The 17,810-nt window shown below is 41.7% G+C and overlaps 1 protein-coding gene across 3 annotated transcripts in view; it reads left to right on the top strand.

Annotated features, from left to right (window-relative positions):
• Positions 1 to 339: 339 nt before the first annotated feature.
• Positions 340 to 17,810, top strand: part of LOC123757584 (uncharacterized) — a 37,138-nt gene continuing 19,667 nt past the window's right edge. Inside the window, exons 1-7 of one of the 3 annotated variants that reach the window (XM_045741360.2) lie at positions 340 to 441; positions 4,559 to 4,698; positions 6,195 to 6,352; positions 11,401 to 11,535; positions 12,247 to 12,417; positions 13,938 to 14,049; positions 14,364 to 14,596. In XM_045741360.2, coding sequence (XP_045597316.2) covers positions 4,569 to 4,698; positions 6,195 to 6,352; positions 11,401 to 11,535; positions 12,247 to 12,417; positions 13,938 to 14,049; positions 14,364 to 14,596 — 939 coding nt within the window. In that variant the 5' untranslated portion in view covers positions 340 to 441; positions 4,559 to 4,568. Of the gene's footprint in view, positions 442 to 524; positions 652 to 4,558; positions 4,699 to 6,194; positions 6,353 to 11,400; positions 11,536 to 12,246; positions 12,418 to 13,937; positions 14,050 to 14,363; positions 14,597 to 17,810 lie in introns of those variants that run through there. The other 2 variants (XM_045741361.2, XM_045741359.2) reach the window with 2 other exon arrangements.

Genomic DNA, 17,810 nt, shown 5'->3' with positions numbered 1-17,810 from the left:
AGTCTAGATCATATACTCATGAAATAATTGTCAAATGTTATAAGGATATTGCTGATAAACAGTGTTTGTAAATCTTGAGTATTGTTTATTATTGAGAAAAAATATAACACAGGTGGGACAACCACACCCCATCAACACACACACGAATATTTTGACTTCGGCTTCAATAATCATGCATGAAAGAAGCTTCTATACTTCTGTTAATGAAATTCAAGTTTTCTGGAGGTAGATCGTACTTCACATTTATAATACTATGTGAAATAATGTAAGCTATAACGGTACTGGAATAATTTGTGTCAAAACGAAGCCACGGCCAAGGGATCAGTGGTGGGGAGTGACGTCACAGGTGTCTGTCCTCAGTGGCGTCGGGTGAACATTTGTTCTCGCCAAAAGACGAGAAAGGTTTTACGTTTTTCTCATTGACGCTATTTACCGTAAAAGGTAAGACCCATCCTGTTCTAATAACTGCAAATAGTGAAATGATTTACGTATGTTTTGTTCATTGGTATATCTTATATTCGTAGAAATTTGACGAAAAAGGTGGTGGATTGAAGGGATCTTATTTTGGCTCAAGATGGCGACGGGACAGCCAAAGCTTTGCCCGTGATTTTCTAAAGCGGTGGTCATGTTAATGTATTATAAAGCTCACAGGTAATGTATTGCTTCTTTCTGTAGTTTATAACAGTGCTTGTGTAAAAATGGCGCATGAACACGCTTACAATTGGCATCATTAACGGAAAAATTGCGAGGGAAAGCGAACAAAATATTCTCGTGAAATGGAGACTTTGTGCTTTGTCCCGGTCGCGAATATTGAACTTCGGCACAAGGAAATTATTTTCGCTTTTAACAATTTCCTTCTTCTGCATATTTGTTTGACCCCTGGCCTTACCCTAGGGTGACCGAGCGGTGCTGCGGGCCGCTACACAACAGGAGACACGAGTAACGGGCATGACACATATAATTAACATAGTACAACCAATGTCGTGAAATTCGCTAATGTGAGTACAGGTTCGTGGAGGGTTATTACGGCTCCAGAACCGTGGCGGCGGCGGACCTGTTGAGGCGCTCTCCGCTACCCCCTCACTCGCGGGACCCCATGCTGCCTCCAGGCACTCCTAACCTGCCTCCAGGCACTCCTAACTTACCTCCAGGCATCCTAATCTGCCTCCAGGCACTCCTAACTTACCTCCAGGCTTCCTAACCTGCCTCCAGGCACTCCTAACCTGTCTCCAGGCATCCTAACTTGCCTTCAGGCACTCCTAACCTGTCTCCAGGCATCCTACCCTACCTCCAGCCATCCTACCCTACCTCCAGGCATCCTACCCTACCTCCAGGCATCCTACCCTACCTCCAGGCATCCTACCCTACCTCCAGGCATCCTACCCTACCTCCAGGCATCCTACCCTACCTCCAGGCATCCTAACCTACCTCCAGGCATCCTAACCTACCTCTAGGCATCCTAACCTACCTCCAGGCACCCCTAACCTACCTCCAGGCACTCCTAAACTCACTTCAGGAGGCTATATCATTTCAGGCACTCCTAACCTCACTCCAGGAGACTTGTTATATCATTCCAGGCACTCCTAACCTTACTCCAGGAGACTTGTCATATCATTCCAGGCACTCCTAACCTCACTCCAGGAGACTTGTCATATCATTCCAGGCACTCCTAACCTCACTCCAGGAGACTGTCATATCATTCCAGGCACTCCTAACCTCACTCCAGGAGACTGTCATATCATTCCTAGGGTTATAAGCATCATTCCAGCAGTTTTAAGACCTACTCTGGGGGTTACAAGACTTGTTCCAGAGGTTTAAGGCATTTAGCTCTTGTGGCACATTTCAGGGGGTTTATAGGACTAATTTCTGTTGGGTTAGGGTCATTCCAGGGGTTATAAGGAACATTGTAGTGGTTGCAAATTTCAGGTCATGGGTCATAAGCTAGTCTTATTCCAAGGGTCTTCTGGTTTCAGGGGTTTATAAGGTTATCCCAGAGGGTTAAAATATTATCCAGGGTTTATCATGGGGTTTATGCTTATCCTAGGGTTTATACAGGCTCATTAGAGTTTTTAGTTTATTCTGGGGATTTTGGGTGTATCCCAGGGTTCTTTCAGGGGTCATTGCAAGGATTTTAGTCTTATCTTTCTATTTCTATAATATAGAAAGTGGTTTCAAGAGTATATTTGAAAATTCCAGGGATTTTAGGTTCTTTCTAGGAAGTAATGGCTTATTTTAGGCATGCCAAAAGGCAGAATTTTAGGACCTTTCCTATATCTTCCATATATATACATCAGAGACTTGCTAAGTTCCTCATAATGCTTCAAAATCAATACTACTGTACTGTATTTGCTAGTGATACTACCTTCATTTTTTGTAACCCCCAGCCCATATACACTAAATAATTGTATAAATAAAAAGTTGGGTTTCTCACTCATGGGTATCCACCAACTCACATTAAACAGAAAAGACCGTCTACATTTTATTCGGAACAACTCATTGAACCGTATACACCTTCAGATAGACCAAACAAGCATCGATAGTAAAAGTGAAAGGAAAGTTTCTAGACTTATACGTGGACAAAAGACTTAACATCAGTGCTCACATAAAGCACATAGTCTAAAATTCTCTTAAAAACTCTTGATAAACTGTACTTTAACAAAAATTGTATACAATACTATGCCCTTCACTCTCACTCGGCTCTTTTTGCACTATAATATTCACTAATCTACCAATACTAATTTGACACTAATCTATGTCAAATAGTATCTCCCTCAAGCCCTTCATAACCCAGCAAAATCATTTATTAGAACTACAACAAATTCTGTCTATAGAAAACACACAGCCCCTGTGTTTAAACCTCTGAACATGGGATTCATACACTCATTCCATATATTCTCTTGTGCTATTTACACTTTAAAGCCTTATTTCTCAATTGTAGTCCTGTTTTGAAGCTTCCTAGATGGATGTATTAGAGCCCAACAGCATCACACCAGAAATAAATACTGTATCTGATACAGTATTCCTAGTCATAAATCTATGCAAACATGCCATGCAAACAAAAGAACTGTTCATATATCATAAGTATGTCCTCTTGCATGAATAAAATATTAATTGCAATGAAAAGTAAAAGAACAATAAGTACCTACTGTAATTTCATCACCATACATTCAACCACTGAACCTGTCAGTGTATATGTTATATATGGGTAATAAAAACAATAATTATTGAATTGTTATTGCTGGTACTGTATCAAATACAACTGATTTGACTTTCTGATTCTATGGGGTCGGAAGTTAGCCCAACCACTTGCACTGGATGGTACAACCCATTGTATCTACAGGTATTTGCATATAAATAAATAAATAATGTCATTATAATTTCGACTTACAAAAACACTCAAATTACATTTGTGGTTAAGTATTACTCACTATGTACTATATCAGCTTGTTAGTCGTTTCACTGTAGGAAAGATGAAAATAAGTATATTTGCTAGTTAGAATTATAATTTGCCTTTGTAAAAGCATTAATCACATTCTGTAGTTGATCAGTCGGTAACCCATTACACTATACAGTAAGTAGTGAAAATGATCACTATGTGATGAATCACAGATGAAAATGTATATGCTGTACAGTACTGTACTGTATGCTGGCTAGCATTGTGATTTGTCATATTACAAGGTCTGCAGCCACCTTTACTCACCTAGTTTCTTGAGATTTCTCACCTAGAGATTCTAAAGAGGCAACTCAACCCCCCCCCCCACAAGCACAACGTTGTACTCGCCTCGTACTCTCCTCGTTGTGCTTGTGGAGGTTGAGTTGCCTCTCAACTGTCAGTCAACCAGTTTGAGTGTTCAAGAATCTTTCTTATCTATGGAATACAGAAGAAAATGTATATACAATGTACTGGTCAGCATTGTAAATAAGTGCAATAGAAAGTAAATAAGTCTCATAGACAGTAAAAATAAAAGGAAAATGAGGGTGTTTAATTTTTCAATTCAATTTTCAGAAGTTGCATATTGCTGTGAGCAACTTTTTTTTCACTACTTGACCAAAGCAACATTGCAGTGAAAGTGTTCAGGGAGTATAGAATTAATTATCGTTTGGTAGTCGTCACACATACAGTACTGGACTTATTCCAATTAAAAATTTGTGATGTGATCTAAAGAAGCAGTTTTAAGTGCAAGTCATGTAATTTGAAATAAATTTAAACATTGTGTATTTAGTAACTAATCCATAATTTTGCCCAGATTTTTTTGTTTTATCCATTGCTGATACTTCAACATTTATTTATGCTAAAAGTTCTAATACAGTACATAGTACATTTGAATTTTCTTTGCTAAAGACAATTCTCACTTAATATATATAAAGCCTGCTTTATATTGTATACATTATATCTACAGCATTTTATACTGTTTTAGTGACTAGATATGTATATCATTGCACTATTTTTTTAAGTTAATTATTATTGCATATTACACTTGTTAATTAAATACTGTGCAGGCAAATGCAAACTTAGTTGCATTAATTTGTATGTAATTTATTTCATTTTATGACAAAGTGCCAGAGAGATGAATGGGGAGGAGGGTGGGGAGGAAGGTCTCTCTGCCGCAGGGGCTTGGACCACCGCCACGTATCAGACCCAGGAACTGAGCAATGTGGTGCACATCATCGTCCCAGACCTAACGTGTATACCTCAAGGTAATTTCTAACTTGTTTTGGTGATGTGATAGTTTGTACCTTTAAAGCCATTGTGTGTTTTTACACTAATAAATATATCTCCTGAAGATTTTGGAATTTACTAGAATTCACATATTTATGAGAGATGAACTTGATATTTTACCTACATCTGAACAAATCTATACTGTATACGTAGTGAAGAAGGCAAGTGGAATTGTTTAGTCATTACCAAGGAAGACATTAAATAAATAAATAGAAAAATTATATACTTAGCATAGTATTGTGCTATGTACAATACAATGTACTCTGACTATCATTCACCAGCCTTATTCATAAATCATAGCAAATGTATTCATGGATTGGAAATATGCAAAATGAAGTTCTTAGACTTATAAGACTTTTGTATAGCTGTTCTCAGTTATACAAAAACTACGTAAGTTCTTAATAATGCAGAGTGAACTAGTTATATCTAATACAGTATTTGAAATATAATCTTTGAAATCAGTCTTATGATAGGACTGAAGGTTCTGTGTGGTAAAGAAAATGGTCATTTAGTCTCCGTGGTGCAGTGGTAAGACACTCGCCTGGCGTTCCGCGAGCACTTTGTCATGGATTCGTATCCTGGCCGGGAAGGATTTACTGGGCACAAATCCTTAACTGTAGCCTCTGTTTAACTCAACAGTAAAATGAGTACTTGGTTGTAAAAACGATTCTTCGCGGTGGGGATCGTAATCCAGGGACCTGCCTGAAACGCTACGCGTACTAGTGGCTGTACAAGAATGTAACAACTCTTGTATATATCTCAAAAAAAAAAAAATATTGTATTAATTGAACTATTAGAACACATGCAGTGGAGCTAGGGATTCTGGATGTATTTAGAGAACAACTACTCATATTAAAGCGTTTGGATTGCATGAGGTGTGCAGAGATAAAGTGTAGTTAGTTTAGTTCATTTATTATGCTCCCCATACCATCTTGTGAGCAGTAATGGAAAGGGTTACAAGAGGCACATAATGGGCTCAGGGACTGAACCCCACAATTCATTTAGCTAAGCAAGTTACAATCTTGATGAGCTAGTTACAAAATTCAATGCTCATCGTCACATCAACAATGGGTTTGAGACTGACCACAAGTACAGTTTCTAAATTAAACAACTGACATATATGGAGAACTAGTGTCACAATCCTTCCCTTTCTACCCAAAAGTGTGGATAATACATTTTATAGTGTTTTTATCCATGTTGGACAGTGTAGTCTTCAAGTAAAAGTTTTAATTCTTTTGTGACTGAAAAATCTAGGATGTAGCCTTTACTCTTTTACATTTATTTATTATGCATAAAAATAGTCAAATGCTAAATTTGTGTGTAACACAGTAGATTACTCAATAACATGATTTACTTAAATTTGGTAAGAATATTAGAAGAAAAAATTAGATAATATTCACATTTTTGATACATTTAGGAAGGAAATTTTGAAATTGTCAATTTTGATCTTGACTATTGCAAAATATATTTTCAGGTCAGCCAAATGATGCTCTGGCAACAGCCCTTAATGAGGTGGCTAATGGAGGTGGCCTTGTTGGGCATGAGGAGGCAGGGCACCCCCATGATAAAGACCCTCTCTCAGCCCTTGCAGCTGCTGCTGAACTTGACCAAGTTCGCAATGATGTTGCTGTGGTAAGTTTTATGGTGCTCAAACTGCCTGATAATCTTTTATTCACAGGTGGCACAAATTTGATTGTGTTACTGATAATTAGGGACAGCCTTAACAAAAAAGGAAGTGTTGAATATAGTGAAATGTACTTTTAGGTCTTTTCTTTGGTAGCTCCACAAGTTATAGTACTAGTCTTGCCAAGCCTTAGGAAATACATTTAGCTACCATGCTGTCTTTGCCCGTCCGTCGCCAGTGCTGCCTTTGCCATTTATATTGTTAGAGTCAGGATTATAATTGTTTTTAATGCAGTTGCTTGTTTTTACTAGTGTGTTTTTTCCTCGGTTAGGTGGTGATCTCTAATCCCCTGCTCTTGTTTCTTCTTTAGAAAGGGGGTTAGATTCTGGACTTAGTCTGCAGTAAGTGTTTGTGATTAGTCAGATTCTGGTGTGTGACTCAAGACTTGATTGGCATCATCAGGAAGCTACTGAAGGGTCCACCAGAAAGAGCTATTTCATTATATTCAACACTGGATTTTTCTGATCATGGAAGGAGATTCATTTCATATGAGAAAGTGAATTCAGTTTTTAAAATAACCTCCAATCCTTCTTTTTTGTCTTAAGACTGAGACGTTTGTAGCATGTTATTTTCATTAACCCCCCCACTGCATGAATAGATTTGTACTCGCCTCTCCATTTGCATAATTTAATTTTTTTAATTTTCTGGAATAGCTTGGGAAGAAGGAGCAGCAGTGATGAGGCATACATTCCAAGTGCCACACAATCACAGTGAGGACTCGGGGTAAATCAACAATAACACATTCCCAACTACCATATAGACTGTCAAAATGCTGAGCCTTGAGAAAGGCAGAAAAGAAAAAATGGCCTAGTTCTCTGTGAAAGCAGCCAGAGGGTAAGAAGACACGAACATCATTTTGATGAAAAGACAAACAGGGCTTCAAGTCAGCAATGTCCCCATTGACCCAACCAGCATACCAGTATCTGACCTAGGAAGCATAGAATGAAGCTCACGGCAAAGGTGCCAAACATTTAACAGAAAACCATAAAACCCCATGAAGGATAAATAGAAACCCAGGAACACCTGAGGAAAGAAAACTTGGTAAATACAGATCAGCACTCGCTCATCCTGGAATTCCTGTTGACAAAAGGAAGCCCTGCACAAAGGACTGAGGCAAGGCCAAAGGCACAATACCAGAAAAGCCTGGTGAGCACAGCCTAGAACACAATGACATAGCATAGAGGAAACATCTCAATGTACATCTCAATGACCTGGAGTCAATGCATCTCAATGACCTGGAGCCAGATTCATGAAGCAGTTATGCAAGTACTTACGAACGTGTACATCTTTCCTCAATCTTTGACGGCTTTGGTTACATTTATTAAACAGTTTATAAGCATGAAAACTTCCCAATCAAATGTTGTTATTGTTACAAACAGCCTCCTGGTGCGTCAGAGCTCATTAACTGTTTGATAATTGTAAACAAAGCCGCCAAAGATTGAGGAAAGATGTATAGGTTTGTAAGTGCTTGTGTAACTGCTTCATGAATCTGGCCCCCTGGGAGCTGGGGCAGAGCCTTAAGATCACAAAACACATCACCAAAGATCCTGGAGCACAAGTCCTGGGAAGTTCCAGAGCAAATAGCTGAGGAAATCAGTGCAGAAACCTCCAGATCCCAGGGCAAATGGCCCTGACATGAAAGGCTCACAGTTCAAGAAACCAGAGCAAACAGCTTGAGGCCATGACACAGGGCCCAGGATAAACGGTCCAGGGCACATATCATATTAGCTCTGGAAACACTGCCTGGGTACCCAGGAACACTGACCAGAAGCCCAGGAACTCTTGAACAGGGAGCTAGTCAGCCGAGCGGACAGCACGCTGGATTTGTGATCGTGTGGTCCTGGGTTCGATCCCAGGCGCCAGCGAGAAATAATGGGCAGAGTTTCTTTCACCCTATGCCCCTGTTACCCAGCAGTAAAATAGGTACCTGGGTGTTAGTCAGCTGTCACGGGCTGCTTCCTGGGAGTGGAGGCCTGGTCGAGGATCAAACCGCTGGGACACTAAAAAAAAAGCCCCGTAATCATCTCAAGATAACCTCAAGATAACACACAGTACTGCCTGGAAGCTCAGAGTGCACAGCCTGGGAGTTCAAAGTTAGAACACAGCCAAGGGCACACACCAGGAGAGAGGCAGAAAGAAATTTTGAGAAAGGGATAGTGGGCAAATGTAAAACAGAACCAGGCTTATTCTATAGATACATCGACAACAAATTGTAGGTAAAGGATAATATTCAGAGGTTGAAAATTGGAAACAGAATCATGGAAAATGAAATGTGTGAAAAAATAAATGGAAAGTTCCAAAGTGTGTGTTCATAATGAAATCTTCAGAGAACCAGACACAATAAGAATTCCAGAGAACAACATGAAGCACATAGAGGTGTCTAGAGATAAAGTGATAAAAATGCTCAAGGAGCTAAGTAAGAACAAAGCAGTTGGCCCAGATGGAGTTTCACCATGGGTTTTGAGAGAATATGCACTTGAGCTCAGCATTCCACTTCAACTGATTTTTCAGGCATCCCTGTGTACAGGAGTCCTAGCAGCTGTGTGGAAAAAAGCTAACATAATTCCAGTCTACAAAAGTGGCAGCAGTTAAGACCTCCTCAGTTAAAGACCTGTATCATTGACGAGTGTAATAGTAAAAATATTGTACAAAAATAATTAAAACTAAATAGGTACAACACCTTACCTTACCTTGAGGTTACCTTGAGGTGCTTCCGGGGCTTAGTGTCCCCGCAGCCCGGTCGTCGACCAGCCTCCTGGTTGCTGGACTGATCAACCAGGCTGTTGGACGCGGCTGCTCGCAGCCTGACGTATGAGTCACAGCCTGGTTGATCAGGTAAATCACCTGGAGAAAACTATATATGTACATAATTACACTTGGGTAAACAGGAGCCGTAGGTCACACAGCCCAGGCACCCCCAAGGGTAGAAATCAAGTATTAAATGTAATAAAGTACTTACTTCTGGTAGGCTCTCAGGAGCTACATAGTGCTTATACTCTGGTACTAATAAGCTTGAGGACTGTATAAGGAATCAAAGACTCGCACTGATGCATGAAGAACCAGAACTAGAATCTGGGTCTTTCTACAAGATGAGAGGAGCTTGGGGGATCAGAGATTTACCAAAAACAGAAAAACACCCACTTGAAAGGTAAGAGAAAATAAATAAGCTACTACAATACTTGAAATAAATAAATAAATAGACAGTGAGGAAAATAAGGCAAACAATAGTTTTCTGAGTGTGAATATCCCTAACCCTAATATGCTTGGCTGCCATCAGATGGCCCTGGTCATCTAGTAGTCTTCCCATGCAATTCCTCCTGAATGCAGGAAAATGTGAACAAAGAAGTAGGCAACCAAGCATAGTCGATCAATTCCCGCTCTCCAAACACACAGACTAAGAAGGATTCCAAGGAGAGAACTAGCCATCTATCTTTCAACAAACCAGCAGGTAGGCTGGGTGCATTGAGCATTTTGGCAATAAAGACACCAACCTGTGTCCTTATAACCCCTCAGCAAAGGGAGGCATATGTTGCATGGGATAAAGCACTTACATAACCCATGTGCACCCTCTGCCAAAGCAATAGTAAAGATAGCAACAAGAGCAGGTGAGATGCAAACTGATAGAAACTAGCACTCCACATTAACAGGCCTCACAGAGGGGCAAAAAGCTCATACACTATCAAATAGCATAGATATCTTGAAAGGAGGCAGCTTGTAGAGGAAGCAACTAGAACCCCTGCAGAGAAGATAACCCTGGAAGGGCAGTGGCCGTGCCAGCCAGCCACTGTTGAAGATAACTCTGGATACAATAGTCAAAGTAAACTGCTAGCCAGGGCACATGAAGGTGTGTGGCACAAATAGATATGCTAAGCAAAATACAGTATGGAATAAAAAACAAGAGTTGGATGTAATGAAATGCCTCTTTCTAGTGGGGCCAAGGTAGCTTCCTGATTTCCCCCCCCCCCACCTCCCTGTTCCACCCCCCCCCCCCCCCCCCTCCTGTTCCACCCCCTTGTTCCACCCCCCTGTCCACCCAATGATTGTTGATATTGTTATCATAATAATTAAAAAAAATTTCCATGCATTTTCCTGTTTTGGGATGCTTTCTGTGGGGAACCCCTATGGCTCCTTGGAGCTTACCGGGTTGATATGTATGTATTAGACCGTGGCATCAGTCGATGGAGTGCTTGCCTACTGGGAACCACAAGCCAAAACCTGGCCCCCTCAGAGAGGCATGAGGAGCAATGGCCTGTGGAAACCCCCAAGTTTTTGGAAGCATTTCATGTCTCCCATCGACCAGGTTAGGCACCTAAAAAGGTAGGCGTCCCAAAACAAACTCCACCTGGTTAAAATTGCTACCGAAAGCTGAACTATCAAGCAGAACCTCCCAATCTGAAAATAAGCAAACAAACATGACGTTACAACTGCTGCTGCGCCGCTGTCTGTGCAGCTTCCTCCTTCCCGGGAGGGAGAAGGGGAAACACCAAACCCCGTACCGGCCATCCAATCCCAGTTCTGAGGCTGATGTGTTGAGTGGCAGTCGTTCGACTCTGGCTCTTAGTCTCTGTGCAGTGCTGTGCCTTTGTGGTGTTGTTCTGCTCTTCGATGGTGTGTGAGCCAGGAGTAATTCACGGAGCACCGGGGCTGCATGCATCTAGGGCCACTTTCTCTAGGTGCCCTGTAAGTACTGCCCTTGTGACTTGGAGTTATCTTCCACAAGTCGTTCGGGGACTACCCCCGTTGGGATCTTTTGCTGCTCGGTGACTGCTCACCCTTGGGGTCAGCTGGGGGTTTTCATAGCTTCTGTTTGACCTTAGGTAGGAGGTAGTATTGTCACTGGTAGGCTGCCACGGTCTAATGTATACACATCAGTCTGGTATAGCTCTGGGGAGCCTCCAGGTCTCACTCAGAAAATGGTGTTTCATTACATTCAATGCTGGGTTTTTTAGATTCTGATGGCAATTTTTTTGTAATTTTAATGTTTGTTTGTCAATAGGTTGAACACATGATGGAAGAAACCAAGTACAGTCACCTGGCAAGTGACATGAGTGGTGCTGAACAAGGTGTTACAGTCATGGCAGAGGATCCAGATGGAATGCATCATGGAGTTGTAGTCAATTTACAGATGGAAGTAAGTTGTACTGAGTATCAGTACTGAATAACAGTACAGTATGGTGACAAATCATATTTATTTCAAAATTGAATTGCATTTATCATGTTTATCTATTAATTTATTTATATACAAGAAGGTACATTGGGTTGTGAGACTACATAACACTGGTTTTTTAGCATTACAGTCTTGAAGGCCACTAATATGCATAGCATTTCAGGCAGATTCTTAATCTAACTAATAATGGTAAAAGTATTAATAGGTACAATGTCACAGAATTTGAGTTCAACATAACTACAAAATACATTAATAACATTGATTATGTAATGGGTTCTATATTTTGGGGTTCTTGATTTAATGAACAGATTACCTTGTAATATAATGGACATGGTATTGCAGGATTGTTTTAAGTGTAGGTTAGACATATATATATATATGAATGCGTTTGGTTGGGTAGAAGTAGAATGGGCCAAATGGCATACTGCAGTTACCTTTATTCTTATGTTCTTAATAAATTGGCTTCACTTGATTACACACTGTTTGTCTTGGCCCTTTGCTCTTCTTGGCATCTCACACTCTCAAAGTACATTTTGAAGAAGTATATATGCAGTTTTTAGAATCAATTATTAAATCATTATAGTTTACCATTATTTATTTATTTGTCTAGAATGTAAACATATCCAGAGCAATTTTATTTAATCTGTTCAACATTTGCTGATGCTTCCATCACAGGAAAAAGTAATGCCCATGGTGCCCTTACCTCTTGCTCCATTTCTGCACCCTGACGACCCTGATGGGATGTTTTATAATGAGGTCTACCATTACCTTAGTTCTGGTACCTTCCCGGAGGGCACCACAGATATTTACAAGAAAGTCATCAAGAAGCGAGCTACAAATTACTTGGTTAGTTATTAATTTTTACCTGAACACTTTCATGACACCCATGACTTGAAATTTGCCTATAGTTCATGTACAGTGGATTCCTGATTATTTGAAGTAATTAGGACTGGATCCCTTCAGTTTATCCAGACTTTTCAGCCGTTTGATATTTTTCAGTTAATGTATATTTTGTTTTTTTCTCAAGCAAAAGAGTGACCAAACAGAGTTCACTCACACACTCAGTGGCTTTTTAACTAAAATTTGGCATTACATGGACTGTTAATTAACACTTTTGCAAACTGCCAACTTGCCTACCTGGTCACTATTGCTGACTGTCACCAGAGGGCAGCATGCACACCTACCTACACCTGGTCACTGCCTGGAACCAAATTACATATTTGAATGATATAAAGACAGTACTCTGCTTATAGGGAAATAAAAATCTCAAGGAAGAGAAAGGAATAATAGTAAGTGTGCTGGGCAGACCCATTTCCAACACCTGCCTTATATTATTTTTCCCCATGGGGTTAGGGAGCATTATAGAGTGGCACATGAGTGTGGGTCCTACACATGTTTTGTAGGACCCACAGGTGACCTGAACTGCCACCTGGTGGCTTGCTTTTTAATCAAGATGAGTTTTTCTGTGGGGAGCCCCTTTGGCTCCCTGGAGCTATCTGGCTAATATGCGATACATTAGACCAAAGCTTTAGTCGATGTAGTTCAGCCAGAACAACCACGAGCCAGAACCTGGGCCCCCCTCAGAGAGGCACAGGGAGCAATGGCCCTGGAACCCCCCCCCCCATGGTTGGGGTTTTTCCTTATCTGCCATCGACTGGGGTTAGGCACCCAGAAAGGTAGGCATAACAAAACAGACCCCACATGGTAAGAATATTGCAACCGAAAATTAAGCAGAGAAGCAGAACTCCTTCAATTCACAAGGAAACAAGCAAACAACCAAATGTCATACCACGGCGCTCTACTGCTCGTTAACCCAGCCCCCCCCAGCCCCCCCCCAGCCCCCCCCAGCCCCCCCCAGCCCCGGGGACAGTAAAGGACACCTTGTGGTGTCCTCGACAGTTTTCGCGTATTTGATACCTAGCCTCCGAACTAGAGTGGTTGGATCTTCAGCATAGAGAGTCTGGGGCTCCCCCCTTCCCCCTTTTTTCCTTGGTACTGTAACGATTAATGATTTCTATATTGTGGTATTCAACCCAAAATATTTAAAACACATTCAAATAATTTTCACAAAAATTGTCTCGACCCGTTATCCCCAAAATTCACATTCACAAAATAGTCTTTGGCTATTTGGAAATATTATCTAGATAGAATACCCTTTTGTTAGTCTAATTTAGACTTTCAGATAAGGTGGTTTCAAATAATTAGGACTCCATTGTATTCAGATAACCTGAACAAATTTATGGATAAGATTCAAATATATATTATTGGTAGCATAGGTACTGCACTTAATCTAATTCCTTTATATTGTACAGTACCTGTAAACTCACTTTCTCTGTTTTGGAAAGTAAATTAAATTCTATTTTCAGATAAATGAAGATGGGAGACTATCTTATGGTCACAAGATGCCTAAAGAGGTTATAACTAGTTCTGAAGACCAGAGGCGGATCATAGAATCTGAGCACATTGACCACATGTCAGGTAGACGGCACATGTATAACTGCAATTTGATCAGTCTTCTTTGTTTTTAGTTACGTTGTGAATTTACATAATGTATTCAAATACAGTACTGTATTCAAATTTAAAAAAATGAGAGCCACCTGTACTGGTGTACATTATTCTGTTAATGCATGAAAAAGTATAAAATAATACACTTCTAGTCTTGGGTAGATACTGAATATTTGTTCTAACATTGTGCAATGTAGTAGATTGATTAATTAAGGAAGCTTTTAGAATTTTTATTGGTTATTTTATTACAAAGTAGTGCTAATATATTTTGTTTACTTTTGACTCAGGTGTACATTTTGGAGTGAAAAAGATGTACAGCAGTATATTTAGTAAGTTTTATTGGCGCACCATGTATGTCGATGTCGGAAACTACTGCAGACGCTGTGAAAAATGTACTGAAGTTGCAGTTTCAAGTTTCCGTGACCTAATACAGGCAGAAACTGGAGATGATGTAGGGGATGATGATATCCAAAAGATCACCACTTTACCAACTGACCGAATTATTCGAGTTTGGAAAAAGGTAACCAAAAAAACAGCATCATTGAATGTAATGAAACACCATTTTCTGGGTGAGTGCCAGAGGCTCCCCAGAGCTATATTGGGCTGATATGCATATACTGTATTAGACCGTGGCATCAATCAATTCGATTGGAGTTCTAGCCTTCCGGGGGCCACGAGCCAGAACCTGGCCCCCTCAGAGAGGCACGAGGAGCAATAGTCTATAGGACCCCCTTCCCTCATGTGGTTGGAAGCATTCTGCCATCTAGTTTACTATCTACCAGGTTAGGCACCCAGAAAGGTAGGCGTCCCAAAACAGACTCCACCTGATTAAAATTGTTACTGAAAAAAGAACTGTCAAACAGAACGCCACACTCTGAAAACAAGCAAACAAGCATGACATCACAACTGCTGCCGCATTGCTGTCTGCACAGTTTCCCACCCTGGGAGGGGGGGAAGAAGTGAGCCCAAGACCCCCTTTTGCCAGCTACCCAACCTCAGTTCAGAGACTGAATATCAAAATGAGAAAACCGCCGACCGGAGGGAGGGATGGAGGGAGGTTTGCCAGGGAGCCTCTGTGACACGCCCGGAAAATGGCATTTCATCACATTCAATGCAGGTTTTCTGTGGAGAGCCCCTCCGGTTTCCCAGAGCTACCTAACCACAGAAAAAATATAGAGGGAATTACCTGGGAGGCAACTGCTACTCGCATCTCAACTCGAAGTTCAGACAACTGGCTGCAACCTGTGACTCAAAATGTCACATGTCCAACTAGGGCCAGGAACATTAACGAGGTAACAGGAGGCCAGGACCCTGTTCGACCTCCAAAATCTCTGCGCCCGAATGTCAGCCCAAGACATATTACCAAAAATGGCAGCTTAAGCAACAAATTTGCAAACACCATGGGGCACTAGGATAGACTGCAGGCTGGCTGGACCGAATAACCCTGCAGACGACCTGGGAGACCCATACTTTGGAACAGGGAAGAAGAAAAACCGGGTCAACCTGACCGCATCCCCGGTCACAGAGGCCGTGGCATTCAAATACCGGCGAGGAGCCGGAACCGGACATAACACATGATGCACCCCTAGCCAAACCAATCAAGCATCAACCACACAAGGACCCCTCCAGAAAGCCACCGTCTCGTTCTTTGTCAGGAAAGGAGGGGACGGTTGCAACCGAACAAACCTATCACCAGATCCGAATGAGAAAAAAACCCTGTACTGGAGGAGAGCATGAAGCTCCCCGACCCAAACCCCCAGAGGTCGGAGAGCTTGGTCATCTCCAATGACCAAGATGGCTCAGATGGTGCATGAGCAGGCCGGAGGTGAAACAAGGCACGAGACAGCTTGCGAAACGGGGCTGAAGTAACATCCACCTCAAACACAAGTAGGAGCAGCTTCTCCAGCGCTGCACCATACAAGGCAACAGTATTAACATAAAATGACGGTCCTGAAACAACCAAGAGAGAGAAATGAAAAGACAACTCGATCCGAAACCGAAGACAATCTACGAAGAGGCAAAAAGTAACGAAAGGACCGCCAGGAGACTTCATACTACTGCCGAGACAAATCTCGCAGGTGGGTCACCATCAAAGAAGTCACCTGCTCACCATACAAACGGTGATAAACCCGCTTCAGAAAGACCAGACGCGAAGAACAGAGAAGATCAAACCAGTCATATACCGAGCTGGACCAATCTGCTGAAAGAGGTGGAGCCGCAGAAAAGTCCCCAGGTTCGGACACCCGGGGACTTTGTCAGAAGCTCCAGAAACCAAGGCTGGGCCAGCCACCGAGGAGCCAACAGGACTACTCTTCCCCTGGTAAGTCTCCAAACAAGCCAAAACCCAAAGCAACAGCTGAACTTGCGGGAAGAGATACAGGCAACCCCCACCTCGACCAGTCCTGCCAAAAAACATTGACCCCGACGGCCTCTCAGTCAGGGAAGGATGCCACATATACCGAGAGATGTCTCGACCACGCTGACTCGAAGAGCTTAACCTCCAGGCGCCCTTATGTCTGGCAGAGACAATAGAACGTGTCGGCGTCGAACGTCCATTTCATGGACAGGGGAAAGAACTGGAACAGGCTGTCTGCCAGGATGTTGGACACTCCCCGGATATGAATCACCAGGAGAGCCAAACCCGAGAACTCGCCACACAAGTCACTCGAAGCAACCAGCCCCAAAGAGCCAAGAACTGTGTCAAAACCCCTCAGTTCGGGCAATGAACCACCCGGGGCAACCGGAGAACCAACAAGTCCGACAGTTTAGAAGCTGCTTGCAGATACTGCATAACCACAGAATCCGCAAACAGCAATGGACAAAAAGTAGATGAAAATCTAAGAGCCAAGGCCCACGCAGATTCCATAGAATAAGCGAGCACAGCCTGCCGGCATGCAAGGCGGGAAGCAAAGAACAGACACACAGCCTCCTTCAGAATCGGCGCATACAACTTGAACAAGGCATATTATATGCATATCAACTCGGTATAACTCTGGGGAGCCGGAGGAGCTCTCCACAGAAAAGTTATGGAGATTTTTAAGAGTAGTATCATGCTGGTCATATTCATAGTACAGTACAGGAGAATATGTTTTATGATGTACAGATATTCAAATAAAAATCCAAAATACCACATGCAGTAGATTTTAGTAAGTTATTTGTATGTGTTTTATGTGTTTCTATGTGTTGACAGAAAAGATTTATAAAAAACCTACAGTTAGTTATTGACTGATAATCAGGATTACTTAGGGCTGGATCACAGCAGTTTGAGTGGTTACTGATGGGTGGCAGGTACTTTTCCATTTAAATTTTAAAGGAACAATACACTCCAAGATATGTTGTTGTCTTATTAATAGATGGCAGAACTGGCCACGATCAGTCTCGGAACATCACCCCTACTCTTTGTCACACCTTATGCCTGAGTTCTTGTAGTAATAAATTGTCATCCTCTTGACTTTGTCTAGCATATGGGCCTTTACTCGAGTTCCTTGTTCTTATACTTCCATGTGTGTGTGTGGTGTCTTTGTGTGTATCCTTGTTTAGTGTACACTTGCATGAGATTTGGGTTTTCTTTCTTGGTTGCTGTTATCATTGCCCAAGTCTTCCTTAAGGGGGTTCAGAACCCTGCTTCCTTCTCTGGAGTCTTTTTTTTTTTTGAGGGGCTTCTTCCAAGGTAGTGCATTAGTCTTGGGTCTTCTGGAAAGCCAGGATAGATGGAATTTTCTCACTAGCTTTAG

This window comes from Procambarus clarkii, chromosome 19 (genome assembly GCF_040958095.1).
Source record: "Procambarus clarkii isolate CNS0578487 chromosome 19, FALCON_Pclarkii_2.0, whole genome shotgun sequence".
Classification (NCBI taxonomy): domain Eukaryota; kingdom Metazoa; phylum Arthropoda; class Malacostraca; order Decapoda; family Cambaridae; genus Procambarus; species Procambarus clarkii.
Note: the sequence above shows the minus strand (reverse complement) of the source record. Positions and strands in the feature narration are given on the sequence as shown.